Raw genomic sequence first — 13,603 nt, 5'->3', positions numbered from 1 at the left:
TCACAATTGAATTAGATTAAAAAAAACTATTGAACGTGTTTTGTTTTGATCACTTGAGTTTAAAAAGAATTTTATCACTAATATTAACGAAATTTAATACTTTGACCACTCATCTGGTAAATAATTAACCAAAGCTTTTTTATTGGCATTATAATAACAAATTTAGGCGTCTAGTGTTTACTGATTCTATCAATGTGATCCTAATTTAAAAAATTATCAAATTTAACCACCAATTTTACTAATTCATTAGTTTAGCCTTGATTTTAAAAATATTAAAAACTTTAAAAAGTAAAAAAAAATTAAAGTTTATTTTTCGATAAAAATACATACAAAATTATAAATAAATGAACACCCATTTTTCTAACATCAAATTTATTTATTAAATACTATTTTATAAATAAAATATTTTAAAAAACTCACATTTAAACCAAATTCAAACTTTTATTCTTTAGTTTTATTTTATAAATAATAATTTATTTAGTATACATATGGTCTTATTCCTTAGTCCTTGCCCAATTTACCGAGCGTTGGGCACCACCTTCGCCCACAACCATCAACACCAATAACTCTTACAATGAATTCCTCAATTTCCAATATCCTTCTTTGTCATGCCATTCGATTAAGAATTGGTTGCGAAACCTTCCATCTATTGGCTCTCGAAGACTTTATCTTCACCCATATATCCCTAATTGTACTCGCCCTTAGGCTCTAGTTTTTTACCCAACCTAAACATTGTGGTCGCTAATGTTGAAAAAAAGAAAAAAGTTGAATCTGTTTAAGTTTTCTTCATGATTTTTTCCCTTAAATTATTTTTTAATAAAATTATTATTTCAATTAAAAAGTTCATGTTAGAGAAATTGAAAAATGAGCATTCATTTGTTTATAAATATTTTATAATTTTATGTATTTTTATCGATAAATTAAGTTTTTATTTTTAAAGTATTTTAACTTTTTTAATTTTAAGAATCAAGATTAAATTAACAAGATGTATAAAGTTGAGGTTGAATTTATTGATTTTTCAAATTAGGATCAAATTAATAGAACTTGTAAACATTGGAGGAAATTTTTATTATTATGCCAATAAAAAAGATTTTCGTTAGTGATTTAATGAAGAGCCACCAAAATATTAAAATTTGATAACATTAATGGCTAAAATAAAATTTTAAATTTAAGTGATCATAATATAAACACGTTAATAGTTAGGTGACTATTTTTATAGTTTACCCAATCTATAAAGTATCGTTAATTTTTGAGTAAACTACATCCTTGGTCACTCAACTCTTTAAAGTTTTATTCCGGTCATTTAACTCCAAAAGTTACAATTGAATCACTTAATTATTCGAGATTGTGTTTTTTTGTCACCTAGCCATTAGATGGCTAATAGAAGGATGAAGTGATTGTTTTTAAGTTGGCATAATAACAAATTCGAATAGTTGAAAATGTGGAAAAGTTTTTTATTTTTCAAGATATTCACTAAAGTAAGTCCAATGATTAATTTTTTGGGTTCTGGAAGCCCATTAATCTAGTTATTCAAATTGTCTTCTTCTTTTTTTCTTTAATGAATAATTGATAGTTGAATTTTTATACTCATATTTTTATTATTTAAAATGGCTTAGCATGACACTTGAATTAACAAATTTTTAGTTTAAAAATCTTTCTTTTTTACAGTATTTATGAGGTTGACCCCTGTAGGTGTAGGTTAAACTCGAAATTTATAAACTTCTTTTGTTAGTTCCTACTTGTGCTAAAGCTTGTGAGCGTATAGTATACTGCAACAGGTTGTCACAACTTACAGCGAGATGTACTAATAATTGGTAGCGGAGTTTGTCACATAATGTAATTAGTGGAGAGGATAATTGGATATTAAGTATTAAGTGGAGGACGAAATGGACATGTTTTTATGTACAAGGAAACTAGATTTAAAAGAGTTTTAATTTTCTTTTATGTGACAGCATGGATGACAGAATTTAAGGATTCAACTTTGACTAACATTTCTTATTATCTTAGATTTACTTCAAGTATCCTTGTCCGACTTGAGATGAGATTATACAAAGCCTAGACTGCGGTATAGCATAGCTAGGTGTGCCTTTTGGCATTATTTGCTTTCTTTTGGAGAGTTATACGTATTGTATTGTGAAGTTTATGGGAAAGTAATCGTAACAATTTTGAGTTCGATTTTGAAGCTACAATTATCAATCGTTGTAAGGGTATGGGCTCAAGCCAATAATTATACCGAGTAAATTATTGAATAAAATCACTACAGTAGGTTGGATATTTCTCCTAGCCTTTCTCTCATTTCATATTTTCGCATAACAATCTTATTCCATCTTCTTGAACTCTTATTCGGAAAACTAATAGAATAATAAAATGGAACAAATTGCAAACCGAAATAATTTTCATGTATTGATGGTGCTACTGCTGCGTTGTTTTTTATGTTGCAACTGAAGAAACATACTGGAAGTTGTTGAAATAGACTTAGAGGAGCAACTTCATTTTTTGCAATAAATAAAGGATTGCCAAAGGCTAAGAGGGAGGTTGTGGCATTCTTAGTTGAGTTGAAAGGAGCCTTTTGGACAAAAAGGGAGCATATGACCCTGCTGCTGCACTACTATTTTGATTTGGTCTATAATTTTTTAAAATTATTAAATTTCCTAAGGTGTTGCTTTCTGATGGTTTCATGTTTTGGGCAATGAATGAAAATATTAAGAACGCCTCACTGTTTTACCAAAACAAATGTGTTTCATGGCCATTATCATAAAGAGAGCATTGAAAAGAATGAACTAAACAAAACTTCATGTTTCAAAGCAAAACTTGATGTATGCTGTTCTTATTTCTTCTCAGGTCACTCCATTAACATTTGAGAGAAAGAACCGGTAATTGGTCAGGGCAGAAGCTAGATAATCCCAAAATTCTATTATTGCCAAATCCGCAGAAAAGCAGATTAGCATGACAGAAACCGGGGGACTGCTAGTTGACAACATCTAAGACCAGCCTGCGAGATTTGAGAACCGACCACCTCAACCGCCGATAATAAGCAGCTTGAAGCAATGCCAATGACAACAAAAATATCCATTTAAAACCCATCTGCATTAGATGACACAAATGTCAGAAATAGGTTCATTCAGCAAAAGTTGGTCGATGAATCGTTTGTTATAATAATACACACCAGCTTCCTTTCTTCCATTTCAGGTTCGGCTGCCCATGACAAAAATGTAACCACATCTTTCCCCATCTACATGATGACAATACTGAAGTGTGAGCCATATACGCCAAAAAAGGATGCAATACATTGAAGGGTTTTCGAACAGAATGGCAATATGAAAGAAACAGAAAAGTTAAAACCAACCTGAGCTTCAGTTGCAGGCGTGCCATCTTCATACTCTAAAGCACCATCAATAAGCATTTTAGGCATGGCAATTGCTCCCCCGGGAAAGTACGGGTTATAGTGTAACCCCTCTCGAATCTATAGAGTTGGGGGCAATGAGTAATTATTTTTTCAACCAATTCATTGGAGACCAGATATGTTTAGCCTAACAACGTGTAAATTCATGTCATACGCAACATGCATACAAAAGTTATTCAACAGAAAGATTCATAGTCAAGTGACACCAATGCTTCATTTTGGAATTATGTCTATATCCAAAAGCAATAGCATTTCTCATTGAAGAGCAGCAGTTAACACGGACCAAATACAAAGAGAGATGAAACTTCATCCCGGCTTTAGAAGAAATATGATCGCCTAAATCACTTTTTACAAAAGATATAGAGATCTAATATTCAATATTTGTAATGCCGTGTTATGCAAGATAGTGTAAGACAAAATTTACCGTAACACCAGCAGGAGGATCATGGTAACCAGTTAAAAGGGCAAACACATAATTCTGACCATTATGACGAGCCTGAAAGAATAAAAAGTAAGACACCTCAGTGATGTATATCCATAATTTCCATGGTTATGTAAAAATCAAGGCAAGAATTACTTTGGTAATGAGACTTAGATCTGGAGGATAAGCTCCTCCATTAGCAAACCTAGCTGCTGCTTCATTTGCATACGGCTGAGGAAACCGGTCACTGAGTTTACCGGGACGAGTAAACATCTCACCCTCGTCATTAGGTCCATCAACCACCTCAATCTCAGCTGCCATAGTCTTTGTCTCCTCCTCTGTGTATGCAACACCCACCAAATCACGGAAAGATATTAGAGACATAGAGTGGCAGGATGCACACACTTGTTGGTAAACCTGGTGTCCACGACGAATCCTGATCATTCAAAATCAATCTAACATCACGAACACTGTGTACTATAAACTTAAAATATTTTATCAATGCTTAACCTAATATCAGAATTATGCCGAAAGATTTTAATTTGACTCCTAGGGAAGAGAAGCAGCCTATTCTTGCAATCGGACACTGAAACTGATTTACGACGTTTCTCCTTGAGCAGAGAATGGGACGTCATAGAAGCTAAAGAGGAAGAAACCATCACTAATTTGAAGACTTGATGGTCTCAAACTTAAGTGATAGGCTGATAACCTGGTTTCAAGTTTCAACTGTATATTGTGGATCATTAAGATTCATATTTGGAGAACCTTTTTGAAAGTTTATTCGGTTAAGTAAGGAGAGGCGTAAAACTTACGAAGCATGGTCATATGAGCTGAGGATGCCACTGTGAGGCCAAGGATAATTCGGAGCTTCTAACCCATGTTCTGACTCATCAGCTGACGCTATTGTTGCAAAACCTAGAAAACCAGAAATACCAGCTCCAAGAAGTGCAACTGTCCTCATACCAGCATATCTTGCTTCCTCATTAAATTTTCTTGATGTAAACCATGAAAAGGTCGGAACCTGTAAAAAAACATGCGAAAATATATGTTACTCAGACTCAGCTATGAGTTTCAGGAACAGGCATGATTTTTTTTTCCCGAGTTGTTCTATATGTTTGGAAAGTTCTTGGAGGATCATAGCCTCGTACTCATGTCCAAAAATGTGTTGAATAGGGGCGTTAAAAACATAGGTGAAATTATATTTTCCATTTAGTTGCAAACCATGAAGGACACACAATTGAATCATACATAATCAGACAAAAAGAATCCTCATATAAACTTATTATTATTATTCAAAGGCAAAGACGTGTAGCTCAATTTCCTAGATTATCTAAGAAAATCCAGAAAGAACTATGTAAATTACAGTGTCTTCATATGTTCATTCCACGTGTAAGTACAGTACAATATCCTATGTTACTCAGTTCGAGTGTCGGATACGAATATGGTCTACCACGTGCAAGGTCAGGACGTGCTACGGATTTGTTTCATCTATTTAAAGGTTCCTTGGAGGTCATATCTACGTGTCAGACTCGAGTGTTGGGTTCGGGTAAGAAAAATAAAGAACCGGAGCAGCATTATATAGATAATGTGAACATCAGGAAAGGGCGAAACGTCTTACAGTAGATTGAGACTGAAGTTTCCTCGTTAAAACCTGGTGGATCAATCGTCCAGCCATTTTAGCTGATATTCCTGTGAAATTGGCTAAATATCAATAAGAAAAACAATCTAAATAAAAATAACATTAAAAAAGCAGAATAAATTAAACAGAGAATTCATATGAAATATATTGGAAAACTCCTAAAAGGCTCCCTTTTCAGTCAAATATTCATTAATTCTCCAAAAAGTGAGGATTTTTAAAGCCTTCAAACAACTGGGTTTGGGTAAATTCATAAGATAAATGACCATACACGCAGAAAAAATGTCATATGTTTGGATTTTTAGCATAGAAAAATGAAAAACACAAATTAAAAGAATAGCAGAAAGGACCCAAAATGGTTCAGCTTAAGTACAAAAAGGAACACTTGAGAAACCCTAACAAGGTGAGGATCTAATGGCAGATCCATACACTGTGAATAAAATAAATAAAGAAAATATAAACCCAAAGATGAGAGAAGAGAAAGAGCGAACTGACTTGATCAGAGGAATCCCAAATCAACTAAAACGAAAAAATGGAAAATAAAACTAAAAAAAAAAAGAGAGGCCAAAATGAGAAGTAGTTAAAGGAAAATCAGACTTTGGTCGAGTCTTCACCGATCTTCCGAAAATTCAGACAAATTATTTTTTGGTTCGATTAAAATATTTGAATTTCGCTCGCTAATACTTTTTTTAAGGTTAAATTTTAGGTTTAGTTGCTTATGTTTGTTTGAAATTATATTTTGGTCATTAAATTTTTTAAAATTACCTTTTCGTCACTAACAATATGTTAGGTTGAGGACAATAAGCCCTTAATTTTATTAACGGTGTAACAATAAATTAATACGACATATTAATATCATCATTTCAAATAAAATTTTTAGATTAAATTGTACAATTAATCTTTATACTTTTTTTCCTTTCGAGAAAAGTCCTTTGTATTTTCACTAACTAGGTTGCTGATTGGGTTGCAAAAAACAATAGATTGCCGGAATGACACTTTTTTTTGTCCAATTTGGTACTCAAACTTGACACTTTTTCTTAAGTTGGCACTTAATCTTTTTTGGGGTCTAATTTGGTATCTGAACTTGACTCTTTTTTCTAATTTGGTATCTAATCTTTTTTTATTCGATTTGGTACTTGAACTTGTCAAACTTTTACAAATTACTCCAATATACTAACAATGTTGTTTTTTATGAGGCAATAAAAATAATCAATGTATGACCGACATGTGATAAATAATATGATTTTTTTGTATTTTATATGTTCAATTACTTTTAGCTTTATTTGTTCAATAGATTGCCGGAATGACACTTTTTTTTTGTCCAATTTGGTACTCAAACTTGACACTTTTTCTTAAGTTGGCACTTAATCTTTTTTGGGGTCTAATTTGGTATCTGAACTTGACTCTTTTTTCTAATTTGGTATCTAATCTTTTTTTATTCGATTTGGTACTTGAACTTGTCAAACTTTTTACAAATTACTCCAATATACTAACAATGTTGTTTTTTATGAGGCAATAAAAATAATCAATGTATGACCGACATGTGATAAATAATATGATTTTTTTGTATTTTATATGTTCAATTACTTTTAGCTTTATTTGTTTAATTAATTAATTATTAATTGAAAATAAAGAATTTCTTTTGATTTGGTTTTTAGCACCGTTAGTGTATTGTGTAATTTGTATAACATTTAATAAATTTAGGTACCAAATTGAACTTAAGAAAAGTTTAGCTACCAAATTAGGGAAAATGCCAAGTTCAAGTACCAAATTAAGAAAAAGTGTCAAGTTCAAGTACCAAATGTTATATTAAGCCAAAGAAAAAGAAAAGCTTTTTCAATTTATATGGAACTAAAATATCTAGGCTTAATATAACATTGGTTATTTTGCTACCTCATAAAAAAAATAACGTTGTTCGTATATTGGAGTAATTTGTAAAACGTTTGATAAGTTTAAGTACCAAATCGAATAAAAAAAAGATTAGGTACCAAATTAAGAAAAAGAGTCAAGTTCAGTACCAAATTGGACTCCAAAAAGATTAAGTACCAACTTAAGAAAAAGTGTCAAGTTTGAGTACCAAATTTGACCAAAAAAAGTTTAGATGCCAAATTAGAAAAAGTGTGAAGTTCATGTACCAAATATTATATTAACTTTTTTTTTTTTGCGAGAAACAGGGCGTTACATGAAATCAATTGAATGTATTTATGTGCAAAAGCTAAACTCTTCCATTACAATGTTCAAAAATCTCACTTATTATAAGACCAAAATCCAGAGTACAGTTGAAACATAATTAACAAAAAAAATTCGTCACCTCTTTTAACAATTTCCAGCAAATGAATCAGCACTCATACGTTAAACCTTTGAGGAACACTGTCATAGTCATCAAAATCGAACTTCTGTCGCTCTCGGCAACCCTGAGTTATTTGCAGTATCATGTGGTGTTCTTTCTAATCGTAGTGATAGCTGAAATTGTTTTGATGAACAAAAATGGCAACCTCACCTTAGATAGATACGATGGATCCGTAAGTGTTATCTTCTTCGACAGGATCATCAACCTGTAACACAACACACAAAACACCTTTATTAATGCTTTTATTCATGACCATCAGACATTATATCGACCTTAAATGTCATATTCCTTCACTCATGTCCGGATATTGTCACAATTAATAACATTCATATATTGAATCATACCTTTGGATCGATGAGTCAATTCGCTCGATCATTTCAATGGTCTTATATTGTTCAGGATCCTCTAGGAATCTGACCATCCCATCCTTCTGGTTGATGGTTGCATATATCTCAACATCTTGAATCTATAAATTGATATCAAAACTAGGCAACATGTTAAATACGAAGCCGCAGTCTTAAATTAACTGAAACAGGAATTACCATTTGAAGAACATGCATTTCCGCCTCTCGAACGCTACTCAGTTGCACCGTGCTGGCAATGTCCTGAAGGGAGAGAGTTAAGTATGTCTGGGTCAATCTCTGGATATTTTGCTTATACAACGATGATACCACCTGCTTCACCAACCCTAGATTGTTGTCCTGATAAAAAATACAAAGCCTCTATCAGATGGTCAGAAAATGTAACTACAACTCTGGATGTGTCCGCTGGACACATATCAGCATCCATCACTCACACTCGAGAGTGAGCACTCACATGTTCAAATCTCTCCTTGTTTGACTGTACATATGTCTCTTAAGTCCCCAATTTTTCCATTGCTATAACTATTTTCCATATCAAAATATAGCTGCTCAAGGAGCAAACATGTAAGAATTCAGACAATTAAGTACTGAACTTCATTTTTTATTATTATGTAGGTATAAGTCTATGATTTTATTTTATCTTCTTCAAATTCGGTATGAGTAGTAGTCTTAGAAATTATTCGGACCTGACATAAGCTCCTCAAATTTCTCTGAGCAGCCGAAGAAGAATACTTGGGGAGGCTGGTAGAAAACTGTAACCGAAAGAACCGAAAACCGTACAACAAATCACCATTCAGAGACGAAGAAGAACTTGCAAGTACGAATTTTTGTCAAAAATGATGAAATTATTCTCTTACAAACCACGGCATCCGCACATTTAATGTCAATTGCAGAACATACCTGTCCATGGAGAATAAGAGAGACCAATATGTACTTTTTGTAAGCTTCAACGGCTATAGCATTGACGGCAAACATAGGAGCGGTCACAACCTAGACAATTACCCAACAATAGACTAATTCAAAGTCCCTTTTTTCGTAATTTTCATATTTGACCAATAATTAAAAACAGAGCACTAGTGAAACAACATACATTGTGTAAAAGCTCCAATGCTTTCTGAAAATGCTTTTGTCCAATGCATATCATGCCTCTGTAAAGTTATAGATTGTAACATTAGATGCACAATTGGAGATGCAAATTGAGTAGATTGAGAAGCAACCAACCCATAATAGCAATAGAGGAAAAGGTCCTTTGGCTGATCAACCTCGAAGATATCTTCTTCCAGAACGGAATGACCGGTCTTATAGGACTTTGCAAGCAAACAAAGCAAAAGAAACTCCGGGTGTAAAGCAGTCAAATGTTCGGTCAATGACTGAAACTTCCGAATAGCCGTCAGCATCAGAGCAACCCCACGCAAGGGCTCTCCGAGTAACACAAGTTGGTCCTTGAACCTCTTACAAACAGATATAACTGGCAGTCATGTTGAGATCAACATCAACAATACCAACATGAAACAAGCAGAGAATTTGGTAATCTTAATATATAATTTGATTCAAAGTAAGAGTTATACACTTATGAGAAGCCAACCGAATTTGCTCGGAAACACATGAACTGAGAAACCTAGCAATGATTAGCACATATGAACTAGCTTGCTCTTTTGTAATTGGACCAGCAGTACATGCCTCACTGTTCAACCATTAATCAAATTTCTTTATGGAGTAAAGAAAAATTTGGAATGATTAAAACAAAAATAATCTCTATTTAGAATGATTAAGAAAGTAATTTATCCTTAGAAAACAAAGGAGCATTAAATGGTTTGCTGAAAAGCACATGAAGACATCAAAGCCTCACAATAAATTAAGTACATAGTTCTGCAAGAAAATCGAAACAAAATTCAAAAGTCAAAATAAAGAGACAAAACAAAATTAAGGAGCTGAAGAGTTGCATTAAGAATCTGATCCTATTAACTGACATTATTAACTATTTATTTTATTTTTATTTTTTCAAGGTATTCACTAGAACAGAAGAGTGACATCAAAAATATGATTTTTCGCGTTTCGTAACTCCATTAATTTCGCTTGAAACAACTCAGTTATTGATACATACATTGTTTTGAGAACCTGGACTCAATTATTAATGCCAAGTTCTCTTAAAGTCAACGTTTACACTACACGATTTTTTAAAAAACTAAGAATTAAATGTTTCTTTAAAAAAATTGAACTAATATAACAAAATATTTAATATAACACAAGAGCACAATTTTTATTTTCTCTCTAAAATGAATCACAATAATAACACAGTACGCAAAATATTAAAAGAACGGATATATGGCCCTTAACATAACATATGCATTATTAACATGTATATATATGTACGACTACATGCATAAATTTTGTTTGCAGTTTTTAACAATAATACCATATCATGGTTGTTAGAATCATAAAACTTTAATATAAAACTTAACAAATTATGATTTGTCAGATAAGATAATCAAGAATAAAATTAAATGTGAAAGTATATATGAATTCATTGATTTTGTAAAATCTTCAATTCTTGTGTTTTTCATCCTAAACATAAAAATATATATATATAAAATAGATTTTATATTTCTTTATTTCTCAGCAACCAAACATCAAATTCTAAAAAAGACCAAGAGTCAACAAAAAACAAAATTTTACATAGAAAATAACTCACAGGAAATAGAGGTAACCGAGAGAGTGCTTGGAAGGGTCCAGTTGGTCGAGAAAAGGCAACAACCGAGTCGACTCGGCATGGAGGGAATCATTAGCTTGTTTAAGCAAATTTTGCAGCATTAAAACATCAGAGGCAGTGCTTGATAGCCCCTGGATTTGAGTCACTAAACCTTCCACTGAGTTCATACCTCCTCTCGCAGCTGAGTTTTCTGATCGATTCAACTCGGATACACCGAACAAAACTAATCAAAAGATTGGTTTTTGTCTTCCGGTTAAATATATACAATACCCCATAAATCTCTCTGATGCATCCTATTTCTTAGCTTTGCAGTTTAATTAGTTTTTATTTATTTATATGAAAAGAAGAATAAAATTTTGTTTTTATAGTATTCGTATTTGATGATTTTCCACATCTATACCATTAAAGTTGTTGATGGTAATAAAAAGAAAGGTTTTATTGAGTCAATCGATCGGACATCAATTCGGTTAAAAATTTACGAAAATATTTTTTTAGTTAAAATAAGTTATATATTCAAAGGTTTACTCTTTTTATTTTAAAAATAAAATCTCACCAAAATTTCATGTGGTTTGATTTAAACTCATACTATTTACATCAATAAAACATTAACTTTATCACTAAACCAAAACTTTATTCAATAAAATATTTACATTTGAATCAGTATTATGCATAGTTTATTACCTCGATCAATTATATATATTGATAATATTGTTGATTGAGTTGATGTCATAAGTGAACTCCACACTACCTTAAGATTGATGCAAAACCATAATAAACAATTGTAGCGCATTTTGTATTCTTATTATGATGTATTTACATGTTTAAATTTTTATTTTACTTACAATTTAATTTTTTTCATTTTAATATCATACATATTTCATATCTTATTATTAATTAGTTTCAAACAGATGCGTTTCATTATTTATTGTATGTTATTTTTAAACTAGCATTTATGTTCTAATTGCATAGTTTCTACACGCATACGCGTATGATAGAATTTTTTATTGATAATGTTGTTGATTGAATTTTTAACGACCCAGTTTCTAGTGGTGTCGGAAAATACGATTTTGAGACCTCGTTTTCATAAGCCGAGTCTGTAAATATTTAATAGAGATATTTATGGAGTAATAGCATTATTGAATTGAAAATTTGTTAAGCCATTTAGCCAAAATCGTGAATAATTAGGGTCTAGGGACTAAATTGTAAAATCTAATCATTATAAATTTTAATTAGTAAATGGCTTGGGGACTTAAATTACAATTAACAAAAGGTTTAAAACATAAATTATACCAGGTTAAATTATATGTTAGTGGATGTCATGCTTAATTAGTTATTAACTTAGGTTAATTAAGAATTATTTAGTAAATACATGATTAATTAAACTAATTTACAAACTAATCCAAGTATATATATGTATGTGCGATGGAAAGAAGAATTTCTTCTTCTGCACCGATTCTAAAGAAAAAAAGAAAGAAGAGAAAACATCATAGCAAAGGGTTTTTGAGGTTTTGGCTTTAATTTCAAATATGTCCCTAGCTATTTTTCTTTGATTTTTATGGAAATTGAATCATGAGAGCTTGATTTAGCTAACTCATGTACAAACCAGTAAAAGTATTAGAGTTTTAGAAAGTTCCATGATAGAGAATTGAATGATTTTGGTGTTAAATTGTCAGAAATTAAGCTCAGTATAAGAAAATGACTAAATTGTAAAACTTAATTGTTAGTTTCGTAAATTAGAGACCAAATTGAATAAAATGAAAATTTTCATGAATTTTTGGTAGGGATTCAAAATAGAGGGTCCCTAATGAGTTTTGGTGAAATCAGATTTTAATTCGAGGCTTTATATTGAAAGTTATGCTGGTTCCGGTTTTAGAGACTAAATTGAATAAATTGAAAATTTTGTGAAATTTGATATTTGATTCTGATCTGGCTAGAAATTGATAATGTAATATGTTTTGTGAGTATTCGTAGCTAATGGCAACACCGATTCGTCGAGAGGGAGAGGAAAATCAAAAATCGTCGACGAGTGACGCGCAAAACCTCGGTTTGTACTTTTATGATTTGCGATAGAATTACTTGATTTAGTATACATATTTATTGGATGATGAGTTATTAGGATGAGTTCATTGCAATAATATGAAATTTTTTATTGAATTGTTATGTTTAAGATTTTACATCGAACAGGGACTAAATTGAATAGAATAGAAAATGGTGTAATTAATTGATATGTAATAATTGGTATGAAATTAAATTGAGATATGTTGTGTTACATGATAGGTTGATGAATTGTGACTATGGAATATGAATTGAACGTTAATACCCTATTAACTAGTCAGGCTGAGTCGGATATAGTTGGCATGCCATAGGATTGGATTGTGTACAGGTTTATGTGCTTATGCGTCGAGATGCACTTCATGCATTAGTACGAGCTTCATGCACCAAGATGCATCTCAAGTACTAGTATTCACGTTACGTGCCAGTTTTTCTTACTCAATTATTCTATTATTGCACTTCGGTGCTAGTTGGTGTGTTGGTTGGACGATTCGTGCATCCGTTCGAGTTGTGTTAATAGGGATTGATAATACTATGTTTGATTGTTTATAATAGAATGAACTAATATAATGCTTAGAATTTAAATGTGTGCATATATGAAATTGAAACAGAAGGTAAACATCTTAATGTTCAAAGCAAAAAAGGGAATCGAGCCTTAAAGGCCGAAAC

At 31.7% G+C, this 13,603-nt stretch overlaps 2 protein-coding genes across 3 annotated transcripts; both read right to left on the bottom strand.

Annotated features, from left to right (window-relative positions):
* Positions 1-2,719: 2,719 nt before the first annotated feature.
* Positions 2,720-6,099, bottom strand: LOC105778319 (cytochrome c1-2, heme protein, mitochondrial). Of its 2 annotated transcripts, none has more exons than XM_012602005.2 (8): positions 5,956-6,099; positions 5,443-5,513; positions 4,637-4,845; positions 3,981-4,260; positions 3,828-3,899; positions 3,347-3,463; positions 3,167-3,232; positions 2,720-3,084 (listed from the first exon to the last, which is right to left on the bottom strand). In XM_012602005.2, exons 2-8 carry the CDS (start codon positions 5,497-5,499, stop codon positions 2,968-2,970), a joined length of 918 nt encoding a protein of 305 aa, XP_012457459.1. In that variant the 5' UTR covers positions 5,500-5,513; positions 5,956-6,099; the 3' UTR covers positions 2,720-2,967. The 2 variants fall into 2 exon arrangements, with proteins under 2 accessions (XP_012457459.1, XP_012457460.1); XM_012602006.2 differs by having other exon boundaries at positions 6,058-6,090.
* Positions 6,100-7,696: 1,597 nt separating this feature from the next.
* LOC105775069 (COP9 signalosome complex subunit 3) lies at positions 7,697-11,057 on the bottom strand. Its single transcript, XM_052621553.1, is given in 12 exon segments — positions 7,697-7,874; positions 7,961-8,015; positions 8,155-8,276; positions 8,353-8,511; positions 8,627-8,665; positions 8,667-8,717; positions 8,859-8,924; positions 9,073-9,162; positions 9,263-9,320; positions 9,394-9,640; positions 9,741-9,856; positions 10,865-11,057. Coding segments are annotated over 12 exon segments (1,257 nt in total). The 5' UTR covers positions 11,050-11,057; the 3' UTR covers positions 7,697-7,805.
* Positions 11,058-13,603: the final 2,546 nt, after the last annotated feature.

This window comes from Gossypium raimondii, chromosome 10 (assembly GCF_025698545.1).
Source record: "Gossypium raimondii isolate GPD5lz chromosome 10, ASM2569854v1, whole genome shotgun sequence".
Lineage (NCBI taxonomy): Eukaryota > Viridiplantae > Streptophyta > Magnoliopsida > Malvales > Malvaceae > Gossypium > Gossypium raimondii.
This window is presented reverse-complemented; position numbering and strand designations above follow the sequence as displayed.